At 40.6% G+C, this 24,122-nt stretch overlaps 2 protein-coding genes across 5 annotated transcripts; both read right to left on the reverse strand.

The window, feature by feature from the left end:
- Nucleotides 1-1,858: 1,858 nt before the first annotated feature.
- On the reverse strand, nucleotides 1,859-12,734 carry LOC108933630 (EGF-containing fibulin-like extracellular matrix protein 1). Its single transcript, XM_018750808.1, has 9 exons — nucleotides 12,557-12,734; nucleotides 12,045-12,140; nucleotides 9,849-9,894; nucleotides 9,483-9,719; nucleotides 4,686-4,805; nucleotides 4,300-4,419; nucleotides 3,785-3,908; nucleotides 3,462-3,654; nucleotides 1,859-3,155 (listed from the first exon to the last, which is right to left on the reverse strand). The coding sequence occupies exons 2-9, from the start codon at nucleotides 12,126-12,128 to the stop codon at nucleotides 2,997-2,999; spliced, it is 1,083 nt and encodes a 360-aa protein (XP_018606324.1). The 5' UTR covers nucleotides 12,129-12,140; nucleotides 12,557-12,734; the 3' UTR covers nucleotides 1,859-2,996.
- Nucleotides 12,735-14,775: 2,041 nt separating this feature from the next.
- On the reverse strand, nucleotides 14,776-18,438 carry LOC108933642 (glycine N-acyltransferase-like protein 3). 4 transcript variants are annotated; one of them, XM_018750822.2, is made up of 5 exons: nucleotides 18,291-18,438; nucleotides 17,297-17,404; nucleotides 16,618-16,741; nucleotides 15,838-15,964; nucleotides 14,776-15,694 (listed from the first exon to the last, which is right to left on the reverse strand). In XM_018750822.2, exons 1-5 carry the CDS (start codon nucleotides 18,291-18,293, stop codon nucleotides 15,289-15,291), a joined length of 768 nt encoding a protein of 255 aa, XP_018606338.1. In that variant the 5' UTR covers nucleotides 18,294-18,438; the 3' UTR covers nucleotides 14,776-15,288. The 4 variants fall into 4 exon arrangements, with proteins under 4 accessions (XP_018606338.1, XP_018606337.1, XP_018606339.1 ...); XM_018750821.2 differs by having other exon boundaries at nucleotides 18,114-18,438; XM_018750823.2 differs by lacking the exon at nucleotides 17,297-17,404 and having other exon boundaries at nucleotides 18,114-18,438.
- Nucleotides 18,439-24,122: the final 5,684 nt, after the last annotated feature.

Below are 24,122 nucleotides of genomic sequence, written 5' to 3' on the forward strand. Positions count from 1 at the left end.
TTCATGTTACCACTAAACTGACTCCCTTACAATGTGTTTTAGGGTTCCAGTCGCCATTGTTTCTGTGGACTCCCAATTCCACTGATTTTCCAGAGGTGGATGAATGCTGTTAATGGAGTGAAGAAATTCAATAAACTGCCCATGTGCACCTACAAAGGGAAGTGAAATCATTAAAAAGGCACATGTAATGAAATGTACCAGACTTTTCTATTCTACAGTTTGCCAAGAAGTGACTCAATGTCTCTCATTACTTCTGGAAGCATGATCTGTGGACTAATGAATCAAAAGTATATCTTTTTGGTTTCAGTACATCTTGTAAAAACCAACTAGAGCATTTCAGAGTAAGGAAACTCTACCATCAATCAAGCATGGTGGTGGCAGTATGATGGTCTGGAGATGTTTAGTATGATGGTCTAGCCAGAGGACCTGAGTGCCTTGCTCTCACTCAAGTAATTCCTCTTTGTATGAGAAAATTGTAAATGGGAATGTGAGGCCACTAGCCTGTTACCTGACACCAAAGTGCAACTTGTTCTTGCAGCAAAACTAATCCCAAACATACAAGCAAGTCAACACTGAATGACTGAAAAAAGCAATATTATACGTGTAAAGGCTTAGTCAAAGTCCTTAAAATTGTGGCAAGACCTGAAAAGGGCTATTCACGCTCAAAGAACTGCCAATGTTGCTGAGCTAAAGCAGTTCTGCACAAAGATGTGTGCCAAAATTCCTCCAAAGTGATGTCAGGACCTTGGTCAACAGTCATAAGAAGCATATGTTTTGCCAAAATAAATAAAAAGTACACTGTAAAACTTTTGACATTTTTATTAACTTTGAACTACATTAAAACTAATTTAAAATGACTGAAAATAAAAATATCATCTCCATAAATTCTTGTTTTCTGCTGAATTTTGAATGATTTACTCTATAAACAAATACAGCATTCCCCATTTTGCAACTGATTACGGAAACTCAGAAATACTAGATACAAAATGTAAACACTGGGGAGGTGAGCTAAATTAATCTGGTCCCACATTCTGACTCTGGCTATGTTTTACTAACGACTGGACACAGATTACAGGTCACATTTGCTTCACAACAAACAAAGAAATACAGTCAAAATAGATAAACAAAATTTTTGTACTTGAACGTTCATAACACAGGATATTAGGAGCATAACATCTTATACCTCTGATCCAAAAAAACTGTGAAAACATTTTTCTAAATGTATTTTTCATACATTTTATTTGGTATTTTCATGCAGAATTTCATTTAAAAAAAATGAACTGTTGGCATAAATTCTGCAACTCGAAGCTTCAGAGCTTCAAGAAACTTCTCTTAACAATATACAAATCAGCAGTCTATGTATTTACTTGAACATACTGAATATCCAGAGAGAGGCTCCCACAGTATTTGGTATGCCTTTACGTTGCTCTAGTGGTCTTGTGTGTTGGCTATGACACTCAGCAGCTTACAACACTGACAACAGGATAGTCAGCCTCTAGGGGCTTTGTGAAATCCATCGACAAATCAGTGCATTGGGTTTTCCTGAAGAGGGAATCATTTTCTTGGTTTTTGATTTTGCAATTCATTTCTCAATAGATGCAACAACTTCTTACTTTCAGCAAGGTCTTCATATGCCAGAAAGAAGTTACTGAAGTTAAATCTTACATTTACAACTTCTTATATATATTCAGTCTTTGTTCAATAAGTAAGTCTGATGGGCAAAGGAAATACTGAAACAGTAATCATACAATTTTCTTTGAAAAAACCTTTTTTCTTTTTCACTCCAGAGGTTTACCGTTTAATGTTATAATGGTTTAAATACAAAATAAAATAAAAAATATTTAATTATCATGTCACAGTGCTTACAGAAATCCTTGCAGTTGATTATTTTCTGTTAAAAAATAAAATTCCTTAAAAAATGATTACTATGTGAGTGTTTCCAAATTTTATACAGTTTTAGAAAGTAGTACATCTCATAATCAAAGCCCATTCCAGGGACAAAATAAACATCTTTGATAGTGTTTCTCAATGCAGACCGCCAAAAGTTTTTGTTTTCACAAGAAGGTGCTTGGACAAAAAAGGGCAACTATATTTTCCCTGCCAAGAAGAAGCAGCCCTGCCAACAGCTTCCCAAATATATTATAAACTTATTATTTTTAAGTTAATATGAACCTCATTGTAAAATTTACTCAGATACTTAGATAAATGGTTCTATATTTGTTCCTGAAAAAATATGTGAAGATTGAGGATAAGTAGTTCCATTTCTTTCTTACAACATCTCTTCCTTGACATTTTTTGTTTCTGAGGACCACGGTGTTCTGCGTAGTGCATGTGCACACTACAGGGTACAGAGCAAAGCAAAGTCTTCCTGTCAAAACGGTTTGTTGTTACCCCTTTGGCACCACTGATATCCTGTGATGACAAAATGGTAACCTTCGACCCCCTCATTACACACTGCCTCTATAATTACCCATAAATCTTGCCTCTTCCAGAACCTAGTGCCTTAACAGTTTGAGTACTGCCACTGATCCCATCTTGTCTCATAATAAGACATGTTTCAACTACTGAATCTAATGAGCTAAAAAATTCTTCAGCAAGAAGTTATTGTGCAAGGAAAGTAGCTTTCTTCCAATATGAGAAATGGCCTTTTACTTACTGCACATATCCTCAGCTCAGAAACAAGTTGTCTGCTGGGGTTTTGGTGCCCGTTTCTTGCTCTGCTATAATATCTAAAAAATCCACCTGAAACCATCAGTGCACTGCCCCCGTAAATTACAAACAGTACGTAAAGGCAGAAATAGAGGCAGGTGTCATGTACTGTTCGCCTTAAGTACACCAACATCATCTTCCTGAAACAAAGCAAAGCTGCTGATAACTTGTTGATAATGTTTGTAAGCTATGGCTGTGTTAAGTGGCTACTACATGTTGTAGAAATGGGGCATTTCTGTACACAAAGTGACACAACAGCAGAACAGGTCTCAGTTCTGCAGATCACTTCAGAAGGAGTAGGGACCCACGATGATGGTGAGCCGCAGCAAGGAGCTGGAGCGATAGTTCATGACATTATGGGAGACCATCTCCAGGTCCACCACGTACTCTCGAGGACCTGTCAGGGGTTTGGTCATCACCAGCATGGCACTCACGTTGCTTGAGCGCTGAGAGGACAACAAGAGGACAGAAGGTGAGTGGACAGCACGGCCATGTTAATACTTTATACATACACTGGTTGTTATAGTCACTTAACATCAGCTCACCATATAAAAATATGTGAAATAAGCTAAACTAACGGAAACCCAGACAAACCTGTGCTCCCTTGAACGTAAATCCTACACCTTAGACTTACAGTAAGTGTGCAAGTATAATTGCAAGTGGCTCGCTACTAACGTGTCTCTGTTTACTGAAAGAGCAGATTTCAGGCTGTACATTTCCCAGGAAAAATGTTTCCAGAGATCAAACCTCACCCTCAGGTAGAACTCTCTTCCTTCATTGCCCGATTTGATGCGGAATGTGTTGACTGAATTAGCGTAGACATTGGTGGCCTGGATCTGAAAGATGTCTGCTGGCACAGAACGGCCAGACAAAATGTTCATGTACTTGTAGACAATGGAAGGTGGAAGGCCATGGCAGACAGCTGTGGACTGGCAGCTGCAACGACTAAGAACACAAACAATTAAGGCATTTCACATCATTTGGCAAAATCCAAAAATACTAGGGATGTATTCAACACATAACACTTTCCCCAAGGTCTTCATTAAACATATGTTTTCTAACAATCCTCACTTACTTGTCACCCGTTCTCACATAGGGCTCATGACAGGGATTCCTCGGGTAGCAGCGGAATCCACCATGGTAATTCCAACACATTTCATGGTCTTGACAGTTGTGTCCCGTTTCACATTCATTTATGTCTGAACATATTACAGAAAGTTAAAACAGTAACTTACAGATATATGGTAACAATGGAGGACAAAGACTTACAAGATTCTAGTAATATATTGTGATTGCTAATAACATATTGCCATATACTTGTTCAATTTGGAAAAATACAATATGCTTTGTGACTACATATCAGTTTAAAACATGCAGTGAAGAACATTTAAAAACTCTTAGGTGCGACAATTAGGTCCAGTATAATGAGACGCATACATAATTACAGAGCACAGACATTTTTCTGTCATAAGTGCTGTAGACCCACAAATCTGTCTTTGCCACCTATCTCTTTTTTCACCCTGAGTATTACTGGCAGTGATGTGGAATAAACCAAAGGAATACGAGTTTTTAATATGCCTTGGAAATTACCTTGACACATTCTTGTTCCTTGGAGCTGGTATCCTTCTGGGCATGTGCACACATATCCCCCAGGCTGATTTACACACTGATACTGGCACATGTAGCTGGAGAAACTGCACTCATCAACATCTGGTCAGATGTTAATCAAAGTGGACATATTGAACACAGCCAAGTGAAGCAAACCATGTACCATCTTACTAAACTTCTGCTATAAGTCAGCTGAAATCAGCTGCAATTTGACAATGTTTCAAAATACACAATAATTTTTATTAAATGCTAGAGAACTCTTACACATTTCTCTCTGGTTCAATTATTCACACACATGCATATATGACGGAGACAATTTCCACATAAGCCCTTGATGTACCGTCAGTCCCGTGGCAGTACGGTTGTACCTTGGCAGGAGATGGAATCTGGTGCAAGCTCATAGCCCTGGTCACACTGGCAAAGGAAGGACCCTATAATGTTGTAGCACTGGTGCTGGCAAGGGTTTCCCACCTCACATTCATTCACATCTACAACAAAAGAGGTGGTAAAAGGCAAGGAAATCAGGCAGGAGGCTGGAGGCATTCAATATACTGTAAAGCAAGGGTTCCCTCTTTAAATCAAACTGTACATTTTCTTCACAAGCTATCATGAGTACATATGCAGGTCAATTTTAGAGACTAATTGTCAGGGACTCTATTATAAACTGGTTCATAGAGCTGCACATTTTCAGATACACTGGGCCCTCAACTAACAACCACAACTGGGAGTGGAAGTCTGTTCATAAGTTGAGCTCATAATGTGCGCAGTAAGTTTGTAAAACTAACCATATAACATCAAGAAAACCTCAATTTATTCACAGGATAGGTAAAAACAAATCAAATTGTAAACAGACTTCTGACTTCAACTGTGTTTGAAAGGTGAAGAGCCATTATGTAGGTATTCTCCTTTTACGAGAGGTTATCCTAATGCACTATTTTGTTTTTTAAAAAAATTTATGTACGTACTCTAAAGCAAAGACCTGTGACAATACCATGTTTAGATACTAAAGGTTTTTTAGATGCTATAATTTGTACAATGGCATTCAGAAAATATGGAAACTTTTGAATGAACACAGATAATCCAGTGAAAAATATTTACATTTAAATTAAAAAATGTTAATTTATTTAATGAATTATTAATCTAATTATTTTAATTTAATTTTCAACAGCTTGGTGATATTTAATATTAAGTGAAAACATTGCCACTCTGAAACAGGAACCCAGGTAAACTCATGGGGGGTGAAATGAGATACAACCCGAAACTGACACCCCGCACAAAAAAAAAAAAAAAAAAAATTACCCGTCACCCACCCACCATCAAGCACCACCCACAGCTGTACCCATTAGCATGGCACAGCGCAGCATGCCTGAGCCAGGATAACAGGAAGATGCTCATGTGAACTGTGCCTGCATGGCCTGACGGGAGAGCGTTTGTTTACCAAAGAGGATATCCTGAGAGATCGCTGCCCTGTGACTCAAGCCTGCTTTAGATCCTAGAATTCTTTTACAGCTTCTCCACAGCAGACAGTTATCAAAGCCAGCAAGCGTCCAGTGAGGGACCACAAAGGTATCCCAGGCTGGGAACAAGACTGTTTCACTATGCAATCTGCCACTAGACACTAGCCTGGTGATCTGAAAAACATGCAAGTTGTGTTCATTTACACACTTTGATTTGCACAGTACAATGAAAACAATTCTTACAAATAAGGAAAATACAGGTCACTTCAGTAAAAAAGATTACTTTTTCCGTTTGTTATACGGTATATGGTCAACGGTGTGCTTTGCAAAGCAATGTACGGCAAAAAAGAGATCAAAATTGACAACTGTAAGAACTTCCAGCTGTAGTAAAGTTTGTTGCTTCTGAAATGTAAAACATTACAAAAGCTTCAAAACACAGCCAGTTGTATGGCATAACAGATGAGCAGATGAATTCACCACCACAATTATTATTATTATTATGATTATTATTATAACATACCTCTGGAAATGGAAAACTTTTATACCCGGAAATACAGACGCAAATCCTATTCTGCAGTTCAGTCTACAATGTTATCCTGATTTCACAGACTTGTTCCTAAAATTGCCCTTTTATTGTATGCTTGAGTGAGACAACCTGGTGAGTAAAAATTGAGTTAAAAATTTCTTGTCATAAGTAAATATTACAATCAGACTTTATCCTTCTTATTTTCAACAGGAAGTAGTAAGAGTTCTGAAGCTGCAGGCCAACTTATGAATATGAACACGGAATTCTGATATGAGTTATTGAGAAACGGATTGTTTAGTCTGTGGAGAAGTTGATCAGTAACCACCATGTACTTTACAGAAACGGAGGGCAATTATTAAAATTTTCCAGTGTACCTGAACACCTTCCCATTTAACAAAGCACAGAAGAGAAACCAGAGAGAGCTGGTTCTGGATTCACATACACCTCCCCGTGAGGCAAGGGCACCACCAGCAGAGCCACTGTTCTGTCCACAAAGGTGTTCATTACCTTAAATTACTGTTTTCCCCCTTGAATTGCTCTGCTCATTCCACAGAAGGCTCTTTGAACAGGATTTTGGCTTACTACCATTTGAACCGCACACTGTAACTCTTGTGCATGCTCGGTGTTGTACTGTCCCATGAACTAGCCAAGCAGGTAGGACACCCTGAGATTGTGACCTAACATGTTGAGAGGACTGCTCCGGGCTCTAATTAAAACATTATTTTATTCACCATTATTTTGGACACAGTTTTGAGCTGAAGGGAGTTTTACGAAATCATGAAGCTACTTCCTTATCCTTTTCCACCCATTAGAAAATTAAATGTGGCAGCTTCAAAAAAATCGTAGCCTGAATATTCAGCTTTATAAGACATACATTTTATTTTGATTATAAGCCTCATTTTGACAAGCCAATAATTCTACTAATACAGTACAATTTTTCAAGGTTGTCCATAGGTTTCAAGTGGAAACAGATACCGTAGTGATGAGAACTGATGACTTTAGACCCAAGGGTTCAAATCTCACCTTGAGCAAGGTACTTACCCTAAATTGCTCCATTAAAATTACCCAGCCATATAAACACGTAGATAACTGTAAGTTACTTTGGAGAAAAGTGTTGGCAAAAATTAAAGCTAATTCTTCTGCCACAAATTGTGCCACACAGATTAAAGTTGGAGTCTGTTGGTTTAAACCAATATCAACTTCAGTGAGCAGAGTGGGGACTATAGGTACAATAATACTTCGGATGAAGGTTACCAGTTCGTGTCCCAGAAGGGGTCCCGCTCTAACACAGTAGATTAGGTAGGGTAAGTATCATTGAGCCAAAGTCAACTTTTGGCAATTTAACTAATCCAATAAATAAAGAACAAAGACACAGTCCACTAGGTATTATTATTATTAACCATGATTTATCTGAAATCTTTGTTCAACACAACTTACAATGTCAGGTTTGTTCACTGAGCAACTTATAACTATTTACTCATTTCTACAGCTAGCTAACTATAAATGGAGCAATTCAGGGTAACTACCATGATCAAGGGTACTCCACAAGGAGCAGCAATTCAGACTTGTTCTCTTTTACTAAGCACACCATCTCTAACCACTGTTATCCGCTGTCACAAACTGTTCTATAATTCATTTGACATTTGGCTAACAACTTTATTCAAAGTAATGTAGAACTGGTAGGAGTGGAATATTACAACATTTTTACAACATCTTGTTTCTATACCGGGGGTGTGGTGGCACAGTGGCACAGCGGGTTTAGCCTGTGCCTGCTCTCTGGTGGGTCTGGTGTTCGAGTCCCACTTGGGATGCCTTGTGATGGACTGGCATCCCATCCTGAGTGTGTCCCCTCCCCCTCCAGCCCTGTGCCCTGTGTTGCCGGGTTAGGCTCCGGTTCCCCGCAACCCCGCTTGGGACAAGTGGCTTCAGTCAATGTGTGTGTGTTGTTTCTATACTAAGACACTTACAGTTTGCTCCTTACAATAAAATCGTTAATGAGCCCAAAAATAACCCCAATTATGCAGAGATGATGCCAACGGAGAAGTCGTGGAAAAACCTGGAAAGAGCTGTTCGTGCTCAAAAAGCTGCAAATGTTGTTGAGCTAAAGCAGTTCTACAAAACTATCTTATACAGTTTCTACATACTGCACTTGCAGACCACTCGTCTCACATTTACATTTACAAGCACCAGGTTTGACATGACAACAGAAAAAGATCGGAAATTAAAAGTTTCTGGGGAGTTTAATAACGCAATAGAGCAAAAATAAGAATCAGCACACATGCAAAATAAAAAAAGCCAATATACTTTAACTCGGTGACTAAAAACTGCACACCAAGGCACACACGCCAGTCCGTCGCAAGGCACCCCAAGCGGAACTCGAACCCCAGACCCACTGGAGAGCAGGACCCGGTCCAACCCACCGCACCACCACCGCGCCCCCCCACACCGAGGCAATGAACTGAAAACTTAAGACAAACTCTTGTAAAAAGAAATCTGGTGTGTTTAGTGTTCTCCACAAGGGATATTCTTGCAACGCCACATGAAATCACCTTAGAGGAAATAAGTTTTAAGTGTTCTGCCAGGAGCTTGCATCAAAAATCGTACCAAAACAGTCAGACATTTATCGGTCAGCTATAAGACTAAGAGAAACTTAACACTGTGACAGTGAATGTGCCCTGAATAGCACGCCCTTGTAAATTACTTTATGGAGCAACAAGAATACTATAGAAGATGTATGAAAGTATCCAGTACCATTTCTAGAGATATGCAACTGGAATCTAAGTTTGAGCCCCAGACCCACCACATGGCAGGCCCCGGCCAAACCCGCTACACCCCCACCACCCCCACCCGAAGAACCTGGAGCAAATCTGCCCAGAAAACCAGGAAAAAAACAACTGCTGAACCACAACATACAAAGCTGGTACGAACTTACCTGAAACATCCCAAAGCTGCTATGGCTTAAAAACTTGTGCACATGGTGAAAGTAACTCAGACCCATACACAATGATTGTGGCCCTTGGCTTAAAAAAGGTTGAACACCCCTGTCCTAGATGATGACCAGGGAAATCTTGACAGCAGTGCCAGTATGGTTAAAACTGAAACATGTACTGTACCTCTGTAACATCACCGTGGTTAAAGCAGCATTGATACTGCATAGAGAACACCAAGAGAAGGTACCCTACCTCTGCAGTGGTTGTGTTCATTGAGGGTGAATCCGACTGTACACTGCACGGTCCTGCCTGCGTTCGGCTGCACCACCCTGTGACTCGGCTGTGTTTCGGGCCGCTGCGGCGGTAACTCCTCGCCATTAGTAACAAATATCTGAGCATTCGGGGGGAGGCAGAGGTACCCGCCAAAGTGGTTGGTGCACCTCATACCACCTTTACAAGCATCGGGCAAGATGGCACATTCATCAATATCTAAAGAAATGGAGAACATGAGACCTTGTGTCAATTTTCAAAAAATGTAAAGCTTTGTTTCCCCATGTATACATTACTGATAGAACAAAAACACTTTTAGCAATGAAATTCAGGATAAAAATGCATTACCTCTGCATGCCTGTCTTTCAGCATCAAATTCATATCCATCTGTGCACTGTTAAAAATGAATGCGACATTAATTGTCATTTAGTGAATGTGAAATGTTAAACATATATGTATTTTGCACTTTGGAAGCAAAAATTTCTGTAATATTAAAATCATTATAACTCCAGCAGTCAAAAACGTGTTGTAATTTTATGAACACATGCAGCAGTTGCCAGTTTTCTCTGCCCAACGTCTGTTTAGGCTGTCAGGACAGACGGAGGAATGTCTGCCGCGCACTGACTCATCAGTGGTGTTGCACACAGGTCTGTGTCCAGGCCTGCGCCTTAACCATCACACACTTCACTGAACAACCATGCTTTCTCTGCCAAGCATTCAAGTGTGGCAACAGCCCAGAAGACAGTAAAATGCTGAACCTGTGTTTCCAGCACAAAGAAAGTTCCCATAATCATGTGTTGAATGTTTCCTCACCATTACAATGTAATTATTTTTTCACCTTATTATGTATTTACTTATGACCTGTCATGAAACACCAGTACCTCATGATCTGTCCAGGAAGGTGCACTGATGCTGCTACAAAATGGTCCAATGGACCGATCTGTAATGCTGTGAGAGCTGTATTTAGCGTCACGTGTCCTAAAGCTGTAGATCTCACAGCTGCATCAAGGACTTTAGGAACATGAGGGACAGAGAAACAGGCTTCTGTTTCTGCTGACAATTGCGAGCCGACGCCACTTTCCAAAGTAACACTTTCAGTTAATTCCTCTGTGTATCAGTGCACCACTCTTAGAGCCCATTTAATGATCACAAACGAAAAAATATCTGTAAAACTCAACTAGTTTCTGTTGTCATGCACTATTTCTTATACAAATAGGAAACACAATCTATTTACTATCTGCCAAGAGATGAAACTTATTGACTATGCTGTTGGTCATACCTGTTTACAAGTGAATCTGCATTTATTTGTTCATTTAATTCTTTATTAGAATTATTTACAGGCCACAGAATGGTAACTGGAAGTGGGTTCGACCCTCTCTCAGTCATTCTGTATGTTCGCGTAGTGTTTGCAAGGGTTTCCTCCGGGTACTCTGGTTTCCTCCCACAGACCAAAGATGGTGTTTCAGGTGGAACAATAGCTCTAAATTGCTTGTATTGTGCATGAGTGTGTATGTGTGTGAGGGAAAGAGTGTGTGTTACATTGCTACATAAACAAATGATTGTAGGGAGTTCAGTGTAGTATATCTAGCATTGTCAGCCAGCTTGGACAAAGGTGCCAGCTAAACACAGTTATTATTACTATTATTATTATTATTATTACTACTAATAATAATAATATTAATAATAAAGTTAATTATTATTATTTACTTTATTGTTGTTATTAAGAGGGGGTGCGGTGGCGCAGTGGGTTGGACCGCAGTCCTGCTCTCTGGTGGGTCTGGGGTTCAAGTCCCGCTTGGGGTGCCTTGCGACGGACTGGCATCCCGTCCTGGGTGTGTCCCCTTCCCCCTCTGGCCTTACGCCCTGTGTTGCCGGGTAGGCTCCGGTTCCCCGTGACCCCGTGAGGGACAAGCGGTTCTGAAAATGTGTGTGTGTGTGTGTGTGTGTTGTTATTAAGCTATATATATATGTATATTATACACACACATATATATTTAGATGCTCAATGTGTTTGGGTCCATTGAATCCTTATAGAAATAATCTAAAACACTTTGAGCACTGATGATGTCACCTCGACTGGTGATGAAACGTTTGCAGTCTGAATGCCAAGCTCGGACAAATATATATATACATATAGGGTTTATTATATATATAATAGGGGGTGCGGTGGCGCGGTGGGTTTGACCAGGTCCTGCTCTCCAGTGGGTCTGGGGTTTGAGTCAAGCTTGGGGTGCCCTGCAATGGACTGGCGTCCCGTCCTGGGTGTGTCCCCTCCCCCTCCGGCCTTACGCCCTGTGCTGCCGGGTTAGGCTCCGGCTCCCCGCAATCCCCTATGGGACAAGTGGTTTCAGACAGTGTGTGTATATAATAAACGGAATATTTCTGCGTTTCTCTGAACATGCCATGGCATCATCATGGCCTGGAGCACACAGACACCAGACAGAGCTCATCTTTAGCAGCGAGCGAGCGAGACGCCCAGCCACCTTAAGCTTCGCGTGGAGGACCGTGCTGCGACTGGACGGCCGCTCGTGACACTTGACTTGCCGTGTAAAAGACGGGCTCCTCGTGCTCCTGACAGGCCGCTAAGTGAAGAAGAAGCGCGCTGAGGCACAGGAAGATCCTGAACATTGCGGGAAAACTCTGAAAGCAACAAGAAAAGAGCGTTTCGCCCGACTTAACTTAAGTCCTCTTTTTTTTTCAGCTGCTCACGCTCACACACACACACTGCTGTACTGCACATGACAGCCAGTGGATGTACTATGAATCATAGTATGATTTACCCGCTACGACACCCTACCCGCGCCGCGGTGAAACTCGCTCGGTGCGAACACTTTCCTGCAGTGGCGCAGCAGTGTTTTTACTACACCGGATCCAGTTTACTACAATAATATCACTAGAAAGTCTGTCCTTATGCTGAGCAGCTACTGCAAAAAGGCTTCGACAACAACGACACGTTCTACAACTCAGTGTTACACACACAGTTTACAAGTGGGAATTATTATATACGTCTAAGCAGACAACCACCATGGCATGTTTATTGATTCAGCAGCATCTACCTTCAGGTTACTGTTGTTCGCTGAAAAGAGCAGCTGCAGCACTTCCTTCCCACCAAAGTGCCCTCAAGACTTTTCTGGAAAAAAGAAAAGCGCGTCTGATCTCGGCTGCGATCTGTCGCTACAGCAGGTCGCGAGCGCGCAGTCGGGGCCACAACACGCGCTGCGGGTGGAATGCGGTGGGCGGGGCTCCCCACAGGTCGCGCGCCACAGCTGTGTCACAACAAGGCTTTTCCCCTTGAACTTGCGCTGAATAATCTATCATTGTGCACAGCTCCCTCTGCAGGTTTTCCCAAATTGTGGCTCCGTCCCTGTGGGTGATGCCCGCTGTGAGCTGTACGGCTGGCTTCTCGCTGTAGGAACACCGCTGGGGTCGGAAATTTGTTCGCAAATCAATCTGTCCGTAAGTCCAAAGTGAGCTTTACCAGCACATTAGAATGGATGAAAGATTCAGATGTTACTGGTTGTATTCTCACGTTAGATTCAATTAAAAAAAAAAAAAAACCTCAGCTAAAGCTATAATAAAATAACATTAAAGCTAGAAATAATTTTAAATTACTGAAAATAAAAACATGCCATTCCCATAACCTGCTTTTCAATGGCAATTGATGACTGATTCATCTCAATAAGCATGTGCAGTGTTTGTTGTATTCGGGCCATTTTTGACTTTCTTTGCTGTCTACACAGTCAATAAAAAAAAAATATTCAATCTATTGACATGATAGGTTCTGTGAAAACCTCGAATACAGCTATAATCAATTAAAAAATACTTTAAAACTTTTAGCAAATCTGTAATTATGTTAAAGTTAAAACTACTTTAAACCTAGTATACTAACCACCAGAATTACTAAATTACCCTGGAAACCATGACTGTTAGTGTATGTACAAATAGGGTTTAAATGGAGGTGTCTTAACGGAAGTAGGAACTATCAGGGGAACATGGTGGCACAGCAAGTAGCGCTGTTGTCTCACAGTGCCTGGGTGGTGTGAGAAGACATGGGTTTGAGCCCCACTCAGTCTGTGTGGAGTTTGCATGTTCTCCCTGTGTCTGTTGTATCCAGGTGCTCTGGTTTCCTCCTACAGTCCAAAGACATGCTGTTCAGGTTCCCCCATAGTGTGTGAGTGACAGAGAAAGAGTGTGTTTCACTGATGTATGCATGAGTGACCCAGTGTAAGTAGTGTATCTAGCAGTGTAAATCACCTTGGTGAATAAGGTGTGTGGCCTGATAACACTACATAGTGTTCATTAGAAGTCGCTTTGGAGAAAAGAATCTGCTAAGTGAATAAATGTAAATTCCTCTCTTTCAGCATAAGTACTGGACAGAGACAGATACTCCTTTGAACATTTTATTAACATGGTCGCAGTTCTATAACAAAACCATTTACATATTTCCTGCTTCCTCTCTATCACCTGAATAGTCTCAACCAATCACAACCATCATTAAGGCAAATATAAATTACACCTGAAATAGCAGATTCTGTGATGTTAATTCATTTAGCTTAAGCTTTTTTCCAAAGTAACTTACAAAGTTAAATTACTTACTATCATTTACCCATTTATACAGCTGAGCAATTTTTACTAGTGCAATTCATGGTAAGTACATTGACAGAGGGTACTACTGCAGGACTGGGATTCAAACCTGGGTCCATTGAATCCTTATAGAAATATATTAAAACATGTAATTTAACTCATGTATTGAAACCATATGAGCAGCTTTATTATCATGAATACCTTCACACTAGTGCAAACAAGGCCTTAATCTTGTGATTAAATAATAATCTAGCCTTTACATTTCTGAGTGTAGCAGCACGCAGCATCTGAAATGCGCATGTCCATATGCTTTGCAAAGTGCTTGCAGAGCTTGTGAAATTTCTTTATCTGTATCGTAAACATCTCTGAGCCAATTTATTAAAAATGTTGCTGTCCACAGTATAACTCATCTCAAACCCTATATTTGTGTGGTTGACTGCAGACCGCTATGACCCTGCACTGGACAAGTGGTTAGCGGTAGCGAACGAAAATATAACATTAAAAGGCAACCTATAAATAATAATTCTAGTTACAAATACTAGAAAAAAATTTAATGCTAAGATGAGGGGGTGCGGTGGCACAGCGGGCTTGGCTGGGTCCTGCTCTCTGGCGGGTCTGGGGTCCCAGCCCCGCTGGGGGTGCCCTGTGGCAGACTGGCATCCTGCCCTGGGTGTGTCCCCTTACACCCTGCGTTGGCAGGTTAGGCTCCGGTTTGCCGCAACCCTGTCTGGGACAAGCGGCTTCAGACAACGTGTGTGCGCAGTACTAAGATTATCATGCATACAACTACTTTTTATTTTGGCAATTCAATTACTTTGACTAAACATTTTGACCTGAGAATCGATTAGTTCTTTCCCCAAGACACAATGTTAATTTCACGCTCTCACAATAAGTATTCCCACATTTGTGTCATTTCATGACACAGATTAATGCTGTTACATAAGGAATGGGTGTTTTGTGTTTGCTTTGTTTTCTTCAGCAACTTTATTCAAGTTGAATTCCGGACATGATTTTAGAGGCACAGTTTAAAATTTTGCCAAATTTTGAAAATATCACTGTAATAAAAATTCAGCAAGAATATACTTAAATATTAAATTCAGGTATGGTGAATTTTTAATATTCAAAAAATTATCGATATTGTGTATGACAATTGAACATTCTTTCAAACATATGAAGCCCTGCACAATATTCCTGGAAAAACAGATTAAAGCTTTTCATTAATCTGAAACCACACAGTATGATAGTCAGGCTTGTGCCTGAAGCCCATAGAGGTGAACAGCCGATAAGATGCTTCATTACCTTCGTCAACAAAACAGTACACAGGATATCCTTGCTCCAGAAGGTGTTTAGCCATTATCGAGATGAGGAGTTTAGCGTAGCCCTTGCGTCTGTGCTCAGGTACAGTATACAGCAGTCCCATTGCCCCATGCTGATACATCAGTATCCAAGAGACCGGCTTTCCACTTTTGTCCAGAACACACCAGCTGGGGAAATTGGTTATATAGTTTTTCACACTGTTGTAGCTCATAGCATTCCTTCCATATTTCCAATTGCTGTTCACCAGCTCAGCATGGTCAGCAGTGAGAGGCACTATGTTACATTCAGCAATGCTAGAAGAAAGAGGAAAAAAACTGTCATCAGATGCAATTCATGGAGTTTTTCTGATGACATACCAGTTTACTGATACCTCCCAAAATATTATTTCTATGTAATGAATAAGTTCAATTAAAATATTCATGCTTCTTTTTTTTACCACTCTGGGTCCTTGAGATGACTGGCATCCTCTAACAGTAGCAGGTACACTATTCCCTCTGTTTCTCCTCGAACATTATGGAAAATGCACAGTTCTTTCACCGCGTCCAAGTGGTTGATGTCAACACCTGAAGGATCCAGAAACAAAACTTGTATTCAAAATCCAAAATCTGATACCCAAAGGGTATGTACAAGTAAGCGAGACAGGAGCTGAGGAGAAGAAAACAAAACTCCCAACACTTGGTATGCATTATAATATGGTAACATGGGACCTGTTTAGATGTTTGTAACTTAAAGGCCCATAGAACAGGCAACATAGAGCTCAAATTTATAGGTATATCATTGTAAACTGCTAAATAAAAAAAGAAAGCGTCAGATAAATAAATAAAAATGTGTCACACTTATAGTACACTACCTTTTCACATACTTTTCATGTGCTGCTTACCAGGAGCTGAAGAGCATCATGATTATTGTCAGAAGTTATACATTTACTTGCCTCCTTTAAAGTCAGCTTTACTAAGCATAAATAAATATACCCTTACATTTATCTGACACTTTTCTCAAAAGCAACTTACACTGTTAAGCAACTGACAGTTACTTGCCCATATATTATTTCTTAAATACTTTTATTTTGCCCATTTATACTGACACAATTTAGGGCAAGTAACTTGCTCAAGGGTATTAGAGCAGTTCAAGAAATTTGAACTGGCAACCTTTGTATTAACAGGCAGGAGCTCGAACCACTATGCTACCGGCTGTACCAAACAAACTTTTTTTATACCTGCCAATAAAGTGAATGTGTTCCAGTTTATAACAGAAGGGACACTAAGCATTTTTTTCAGACTTTCTTTATCCTTCGAGTATATGTTGTATATGTTGAAATCCCCCTCTCGATCCAGAGAGCGCTGTGTGAGGGAAGAAAAAGACAATACTGTGAATATTGGAATAGTAATAGTCTTAAATGTAAATTAGCGCATTTAATATTTAACAGATGCTTTTCTCACAGGCAGCTGATAAAGTTAAGTTACTTACAAAGGTTTGCCCACTTATAGAACTGGGTCATTTTTGCTAAAGCTGTTTAGGTAAGTGCCTTCTTTAAGTAAGCGTACGACAACAGGAGGTGGGATTCAACCTTGAGTGCTTCGACTATGAAGTGGCAGCTTTAGTGTAATATTTTACAATATGATTTAAAAGTGTATAACACCCTCCTAGTATTTTCTAAAGGCTGAAATCATTAGTTTTTTTTTTTTTTTTAATTTTTCTCACTGAAAAAAAAGATGGGTAGTTAATAAATTATACCATGTCAATAATGTAAAAATGATCATAATTTAACTTTGCAAAAACAGCAAAATGAGAAATAATCAATGAAGATGTTTACTTTTTTTGTGTGTGTGTCTGGGTTGACTTTAATTAACATCAGATTGAACTCAAACAAAAGACTGGAAATGAGTGGCTCGTACCTGCGCTTTCTGTTTGCAGATGATAACCCTGAAGTCTGGCCAGGAATCCGCAATTACATCGAAATTATGCGGTTTGCCTCTGTTCATGTTAAAGAGGCACCCGTACACCTTGAAAATCAAAATATTCTCACATGATATGTAATATTTATAACATAACACGGATATTCTCAAATTTCTTTCTAATGCCATCCATTGATTGCGGAAATACACAGTAAAAAGGCAAACGCATAGAAATAGGGAGAAGCGCAGGGAGAGGAAGAGGAGTCAGACACGCGCACGCCCTCGAGCCAGGCGACCGCACGAGGAACCCCGTTCGAGCCACTGCAGTAAGAACCCAGCGAACCACGACCTTGCCAGCCTCTGGCTTCTGCCTTGTTTCTCGGACCCAATCCCCCCCCCCCGCCCCGCCTGCTCTGGACCACGACTCTGCACCCCCGGTATCACCAGCACCAAATAAAAGCTCCCGCACTTGCGGATCTGACATCCCGCTCCTTGCGGTCACGTGACAAGACGAGGCAGTATTATTAAACTGGAGTCAAGAGAGCTGTGCGAAGCAGGGCTATGAGACAGCGCTGTTAACCCTTATATATTTACATTACGTGTTCATTTCACGGACGCTTCTCTCCAAAGCGACGTACGTCTCAGAGGAAAAAAAAAAAAAACAATGTGCATTAGGAGAAAGACTTTCAAAGAGAGACATGATGGTTGCAGACGTGTGATTCTTAAGTAAATTAACTTAAGTTACAGAGAGATGACCGACACTGAACACACAGTAGTCAGAGCGACGAACACAAACAGGGCAGAACAAACCGGGTACCTTCACTGACTCGGGAAATAGCCCTTTCACCGCCTTTTCGGCCACCTTCAGCTCTTCCTCTGTCAGAAGATGCATCGCGATCCAGGAGCCGGGAAAGCGCTAAATACGTTCCCCCAAACGAAACTCGTTATAATAATAGTCTCTGTCAGTTCCAGTTCACTTCTTGTCCACACCCACCATGCATGACTGGTTCTGAGCGGAAGTCGAACTCGCCCACGAACAGATCGACCGAGGCGCTACTGACACGGTCCGAGTGACAGTGGAAGGAGCAGCGATCTATCCTCCGGTGCGACCGGGGAGAGGGAGAGGGACACAAACACACACCAAAAAGCGGAACTGACAACTTGCGCGTAGCAGGAGCGACGCGCTGTACTTCTGCAGCAAATCATTATTCAAGATACACGGGGCGTCGTCACTGCGTGTAACGAATCACGTTGCTTGAACTGGGTGACATTTTTCATTCAAGCGCTGTAAGTTAAACTTTAAAGACACATCGCCGTCTGTTCGTACGAAATCAGCGATCTCCTTATTTTTGCCTTTCAAAGGAGGACAAGTGTTTTTCTCATTCAATTCTTCGCAGAAAACTGGCTTCTTTTAATGGAAAAGGGGCAGCAGTTTGTAGCTACTGTACGTGTTTCGCGCTACTGCTGCCTTTGGACTCGCAGGTTTGAATCCCACCTCTCTACCTGTACTTACCATAAATTACTCCGGTGAAATTACCCCGCTGTATGAGTAAATAATTGCAAGTATCTTAACATTGTAAGCGGCTTTGAAGAAAAATGTGCGCTAAATTAAATGTGAACGAAGTTTATGCACCATAAATCCCGAAAGTGTAGAAATAAATATGATAATGAGAACACGTGCGGTTGTTTAAAATGTGTGACACAACGCTGATTAGATGATAACTTGGGCTTTATGAACAATTTCTGAATTTTGGACAGGAACACCAATAACAGAAAAAGGTGTCTGGAACAGAGTTCAAGTTCAAAGTTTATTGCCATGATAAGTACCGCGTGTACAAAGTACTGTGATGAAATTCTTGAGTGCTTCTCCACAGACTATGAACAAAAACAACAGATAGTAGTGCTGCACAAAAACAAAACAATAAATAATGCCTGTAGCAATAACAATAAATAACAATAGATAGCCGGAACACTTAAAAGTGAGAATGCTGGTTAAAGTGACAATGCAAGCAATCATGTGCCGGTGCGTTTGGAGGGAACAGCGCAATTCTAGCTGCAGAAAGGTGGCACACTGGTGAGTGTTGTATACTCTTACAGTGCTGGGGTAAAAGCTCTTCCTGTACCTAGCAGTGCGGGTCCGAATAGACCTGAGCCGCTTTCCAGACAGCAGAAAAAAAAAAAAAAAAAGTGCCTGTGCAACGTGACTGTGATCCTTCATGATGCGCATCATCTTTTTGAGGCAGCGTGTGGTGTAGGTGTCCTGGACCGCTGGTAGCTGTGTGCCCATGATTTCCTGAGCTGTTTTGACCACCCTCTGTAGGGTTTTCTTGTCCTGTACGGAGCAGCTGCCACCCCAGGACGTAATACACCTTGTGAGGATGGACTCCACAGCATACCTGAAGAAAGTGGTGAGGACTACAGTGGACATCCTGGCTTTCTTCAGGCGCCTGAGGGAGTGGAGACGTGGATGGGCCTTTTTGCCGATGGAAGTTAATCAACATCTTATTCTCGTGTTCTCTGTTTTCAGGAGATCGGCTGCACACATCTACCTCAGGTGTCTCCAGGCATTTTAAAATTACAGTCTTAACATGCCTGATGTTTCCTTTAACACAATTTTTATCCTTTCAGTAACATATATGACATATATCAATATAACAGATATGCATATAACCATTAAACCTTCAACAATTGTCCTTTTTTTGACCCAATCACATAGCCATTTAGTCTCTGAGGTGGTTAGAACTGCCACCTTTGGACTTGGGGGGGTTACAGGTTTGAATCCCACTCCTGCTGTAGCATCCTTGAAAGAGAAACCTTGAATTGATGCAGTAAAAATTACCCAGCTGTCCAAATGGGTAAATCTTCACAAGTACTGTAACACTGTTAGTCAGGAGCTAAATGAAGGTAAATGGTCTCCTTTGTCATTATGACCTTTGAGATATAATAGGTTTACTATCAAGTGTTGGGCATCATTCAGGAATTTTCAAGGTCTGTTATCAAAGTCAAAGTCAACTTTATTGTCAGTCCACCTATAGGTGAGTTGCACATACAGGAGAACATCCTTTGTACTCGTATATTATTCGTATACAGTTCAGAGTTACCTTCTTGTTCACATACTTCCAGGTCTGTGTGAACCATTCTGAGCGCAGGTAATTTACTTCTCATATTTCCATTGATTGGCAGCTCAGCAGGGCTGTTTCTGGTTGTTGTGTGTTCTATAAACAGAAAAAGGTTATGGTAGATCAAGTTATGCAACAACCTGGTAACCTGGTAACTCGTACTATGTCCATAGCCGTTAGATGCTACTCTGTTCTCACATTCCAAAAGTGTTATTCATAAGCTAATGCTCACAGTACTAGTCTGTGTTCCTTGTAGAACAACATTACCAATTACAAGTACTCACTGACTTCTGGGGCATAAACCATGCACTTTTCAAAACGTGATGGAACTTAAGGTCTTACTTTCTCTACTGTAACTCTAATGTCTTTCTGTTTCAATAGGATTCCTGATTTATTAAGTTCACAATAAACTGACATTTGTTTGGGCTTAATGTCAGTCCACGTTCTCCCATACATCTCATGAGCATGCAGGCATTTGTCACATGCTTCCTGGTCTTTAAAATGCACAATAATATTGTGAGAGATGTTTTCAACATCTTCTTCTGCACCATCCAAAACAACAGATATTTTGTGCTGGTATTGTAATGTAAATATAAACTAACTTATAGGTCCCTTCATGGCTTGGCCCCTCACTACCTGCAGTCACTAATTACTCCATACTGTTCTCAGTGTAGGGTTGGACCGGGTCCAGCTCTCTGGTGGGTCTGGGGTGCGAGTCCTGCTTGGGGTGCCTTGCGGTGAACTGGCGTCCCGTCCTGGGTGTGTCCCCTCCCCCTCTGGCCTTACGCCCTGAGTTGCCGGGTAGGCTCCGGTTCCCCACGAACCCGTATGGGACAAGCGGTTCTGAAAATGTGTGTGTGTGTGTGTTCTCAGTGTAACCTGCACTGTGCTACTCTGTAACTCTTTGAAAGTGCACAAAGAAGAAGTTAATTCTTTTGCTATCTATACTTAAAAGTTTGGGACAGGTGCACCAGCAAGGTATTGGTAGGCTAAATCTATCTTCACTCGAGGAGAACCAGCCAGCAGACCCAACCAGGATGGGGATTTATAGTGCAGAAATCATTTACTTGGAATTTTCCCTCCAGTATTCTCAGGCAAACTGACAATTTTAAGATTATTGAACTGGTTTTTCACCTTCATCCACTTGCACTTTATCATCCAAAGCCTTCCTGTCAGAAACCCTGCATTCAGTTTCCAGTTTTCAAAACTATTCATGCAATCAGTTAGTGTGGGTTTTCATAGCCACAACGATAGATGGGACAAGCCATTATTGATAGTGAATGAAGGAATTTAAATATAACATTAAAAGACAAGCTAGAAATAAATATTTTGTGGCAAATATAAAACACAACAGTAATCATAATTATCATGCATAAAAATATTTTTTAATTTTAGAATTTTAATAATTTAGGGGATATATTTTTTTGATGGACTAATTCTTTCCTGTAAGAGAAAATAGTAATTTAATCCCTTCACAATGGGTGGTTACCTAACAGGGTGTTATTGCCAAATTAATTAACCATATTACATGAGTAATGGGTATATCTGTAATAATTACAATTTATCTACCCATCCTAAATACCACAATTTCCATATTTACACTGGACACACCACACACTGCTGGGGTGGGTGATTTCTTAATGACTGTGTGATACTCAGCTTGTGGTGTAAGTATATTGAACTGTACCTCCCCTTCTTGTGTCAAATGATTCATTTACTGTTGGATTTTTTATTTTTAGTTGCTGTATGTATGTTTTAGTCTAGGGATTAAGATTGGGGACCGAGTAGCTGTTCATTATTTCATTAATTATTATTTTTTTTTAAATTTGATTCCCTTCAAGGGTAAATGAGTAAGGAAGTGCTGTATTTGTTTACCTACTGCCAACCATTCCGTTCTCGAAAATATTAAGTTCACCGGTGGCGTCACTGGGATTGGTGATTGATTAAAATTATAGACGGTCATTTTCATTTTGGTGTCAAGCGGGGTGGTCCGCATCTCCCGGTGACGCCACTGACGGTCACAATTATAAACATCATGATTCCGAAATTCAAAAAACAATGCGCAGCACGTGTAAGCTTATAAAGAGTGCTGAGAACTTAAACTCTTCTCCCCGACTATATATTAAGTTAGGAAAGAAAATGAGCGCCACCCGAGATCTGCGCTCACGATGATAGAGATCCGCTTTGTGTCGTTTGTGCGGAATTGCATTTTGTAATTTGTGCGCGGGGGGGGGGGGGATTTTCGAGACGCCTCCCTATTGGTCCGGCGAGGTCACGTGAGCAGGAAGCTGCGAAAAACAAGCAGCAGGTCCGCAGGACGCGTTGCGCCGGAGCGCTGAAATGTCGTGGAATCGCGGCGGCGGCGGCTTCGCTCTGTTCGGCGAAAGGAGGCGCGGCCGCTCGTGAGCAGCGGTATTATTTTTCCAGCTTTTTTTAAAATTTTTTTTTTTTTATTTTATAAAAACGTTATTTTTGTGTGTTTTGTACACATGCTTTATTTGACATTCTTATATATAAATAGTCTATACAGTGAGTATAATTTTTAATATAATTTATGTGCTTGCTTCCTATTTTCCTCTTACAGCTTTCACATCTGCATATGTGTGTTGTCTTATATTACGAAGACTTGTCTAGTGCAGGGTCGTGATGGTCTGGAGCCTATCCCAGAGTGTCTTAAACTCGGCGAGTGAGGTACACGGGACAGTCCATCCTCCAGGCAGTCACACATCCTCACTCATGATTCCACGCACAAAAAAAAAAGACACGTGTGTAATAAAGAACTACTTGTGTTATCCATATGAGAGGTGAATGCCGTGCGTTGATTCTTTGTGGTTTTGATTCGTTAAAATTAGTTAGAATGCAATACAGCTCCATACCAGGCACAGTGAGATAATAATGCAGATTAACAGAGTTTTGGTGTACAAATCAAATGTGGAGTTAATTACTCATGAATGAATGTAGTGCTTTGTAGCTGAGTGTATTTCATATGTTCACAGATGTACAAAGCCCAGACTGAAAAAGTCAGTGAAATTAGCAAAGCATAACTCTGATTAAAATTTTGATGCTATTATATTTTTATCATCCACAATAGAAAGAAAATGAGTTGCAATAATATTTTGTTACATAAACAAGCTTATAGCAAATAACTGCAGTTTTCAACAGAAGCTTTAAAGAGAAAATAAGACAGGAAGCAATATAATCCGTAGAGAACATCTGAGATGGAAAGGGAGGATTAATAAATTATGTCAGCACTCAAGAGGAAATATCTCCAAAAATGTACATAGTGTTTAACAATTACTCAATGTTTCATTTATTATCTTTTATTGACTTATAAGATTATTGCAAATACACATTTGTTTAGGTAAGACTTAATCTGTGAACAAATGTTCTGGAATACTGCTAAGAAATTCTAAATGCCTTTTGCCGATTTTTACGATGCTGTATGTTGTTCTGTTCTTCAATCTCCTTTTCATATGTTGCAGATGAAATGTATTTGGCACATACAAATATGGTACTTTTACTTATCTTGTAGGAGCTATAGCACATCCTGTAGGTATTCAAAAATACAAGGCAAATGTATGCAAAGAGCTGAACTTTACTGTATAGAGCACAAGTGAGTGGCCTCAGTTGTTTTTTGCCAAAGTGCAGTTGGTGGAGGACATCTTTGAATAGTGGAAGCGAAATTATATACGCAGCTGTAGTTAACA

Source organism: Scleropages formosus, chromosome 16, assembly GCF_900964775.1.
Source record: "Scleropages formosus chromosome 16, fSclFor1.1, whole genome shotgun sequence".
NCBI lineage: Eukaryota > Metazoa > Chordata > Actinopteri > Osteoglossiformes > Osteoglossidae > Scleropages > Scleropages formosus.

What these genes read in the sequence shown, in the direction of transcription:
- LOC108933642 (XM_018750820.2), bottom strand. Translation starts at nt 17,485, where the DNA reads ATGGCATTAGAAAGAAATTTGAGAATATCCGTGTTATGTTATAAATAT. An exon ending in TCTGCAAACAGAAAGCGCAG is followed by an intron (nt 16,742 to 17,296) that starts GTACGAGCCACT and finishes TCCCTCACACAG; the next exon opens with CGCTCTCTGGATCGAGAGGG. An exon ending in CATCTCAAGGACCCAGAGTG is followed by an intron (nt 15,695 to 15,837) that starts GTAAAAAAAAGA and finishes TCTTTCTTCTAG; the next exon opens with CATTGCTGAATGTAACATAG.
- LOC108933630 (XM_018750808.1), bottom strand. Translation starts at nt 12,128, where the DNA reads ATGTTCAGGATCTTCCTGTGCCTCAGCGCGCTTCTTCTTCACTTAGCG. An exon ending in TGAACACAACCACTGCAGAG is followed by an intron (nt 4,806 to 9,482) that starts GTAGGGTACCTT and finishes CTTTTGTTGTAG; the next exon opens with ATGTGAATGAATGTGAGGTG. An exon ending in AGGAACAAGAATGTGTCAAG is followed by an intron (nt 3,909 to 4,299) that starts GTAATTTCCAAG and finishes TAATATGTTCAG; the next exon opens with ACATAAATGAATGTGAAACG.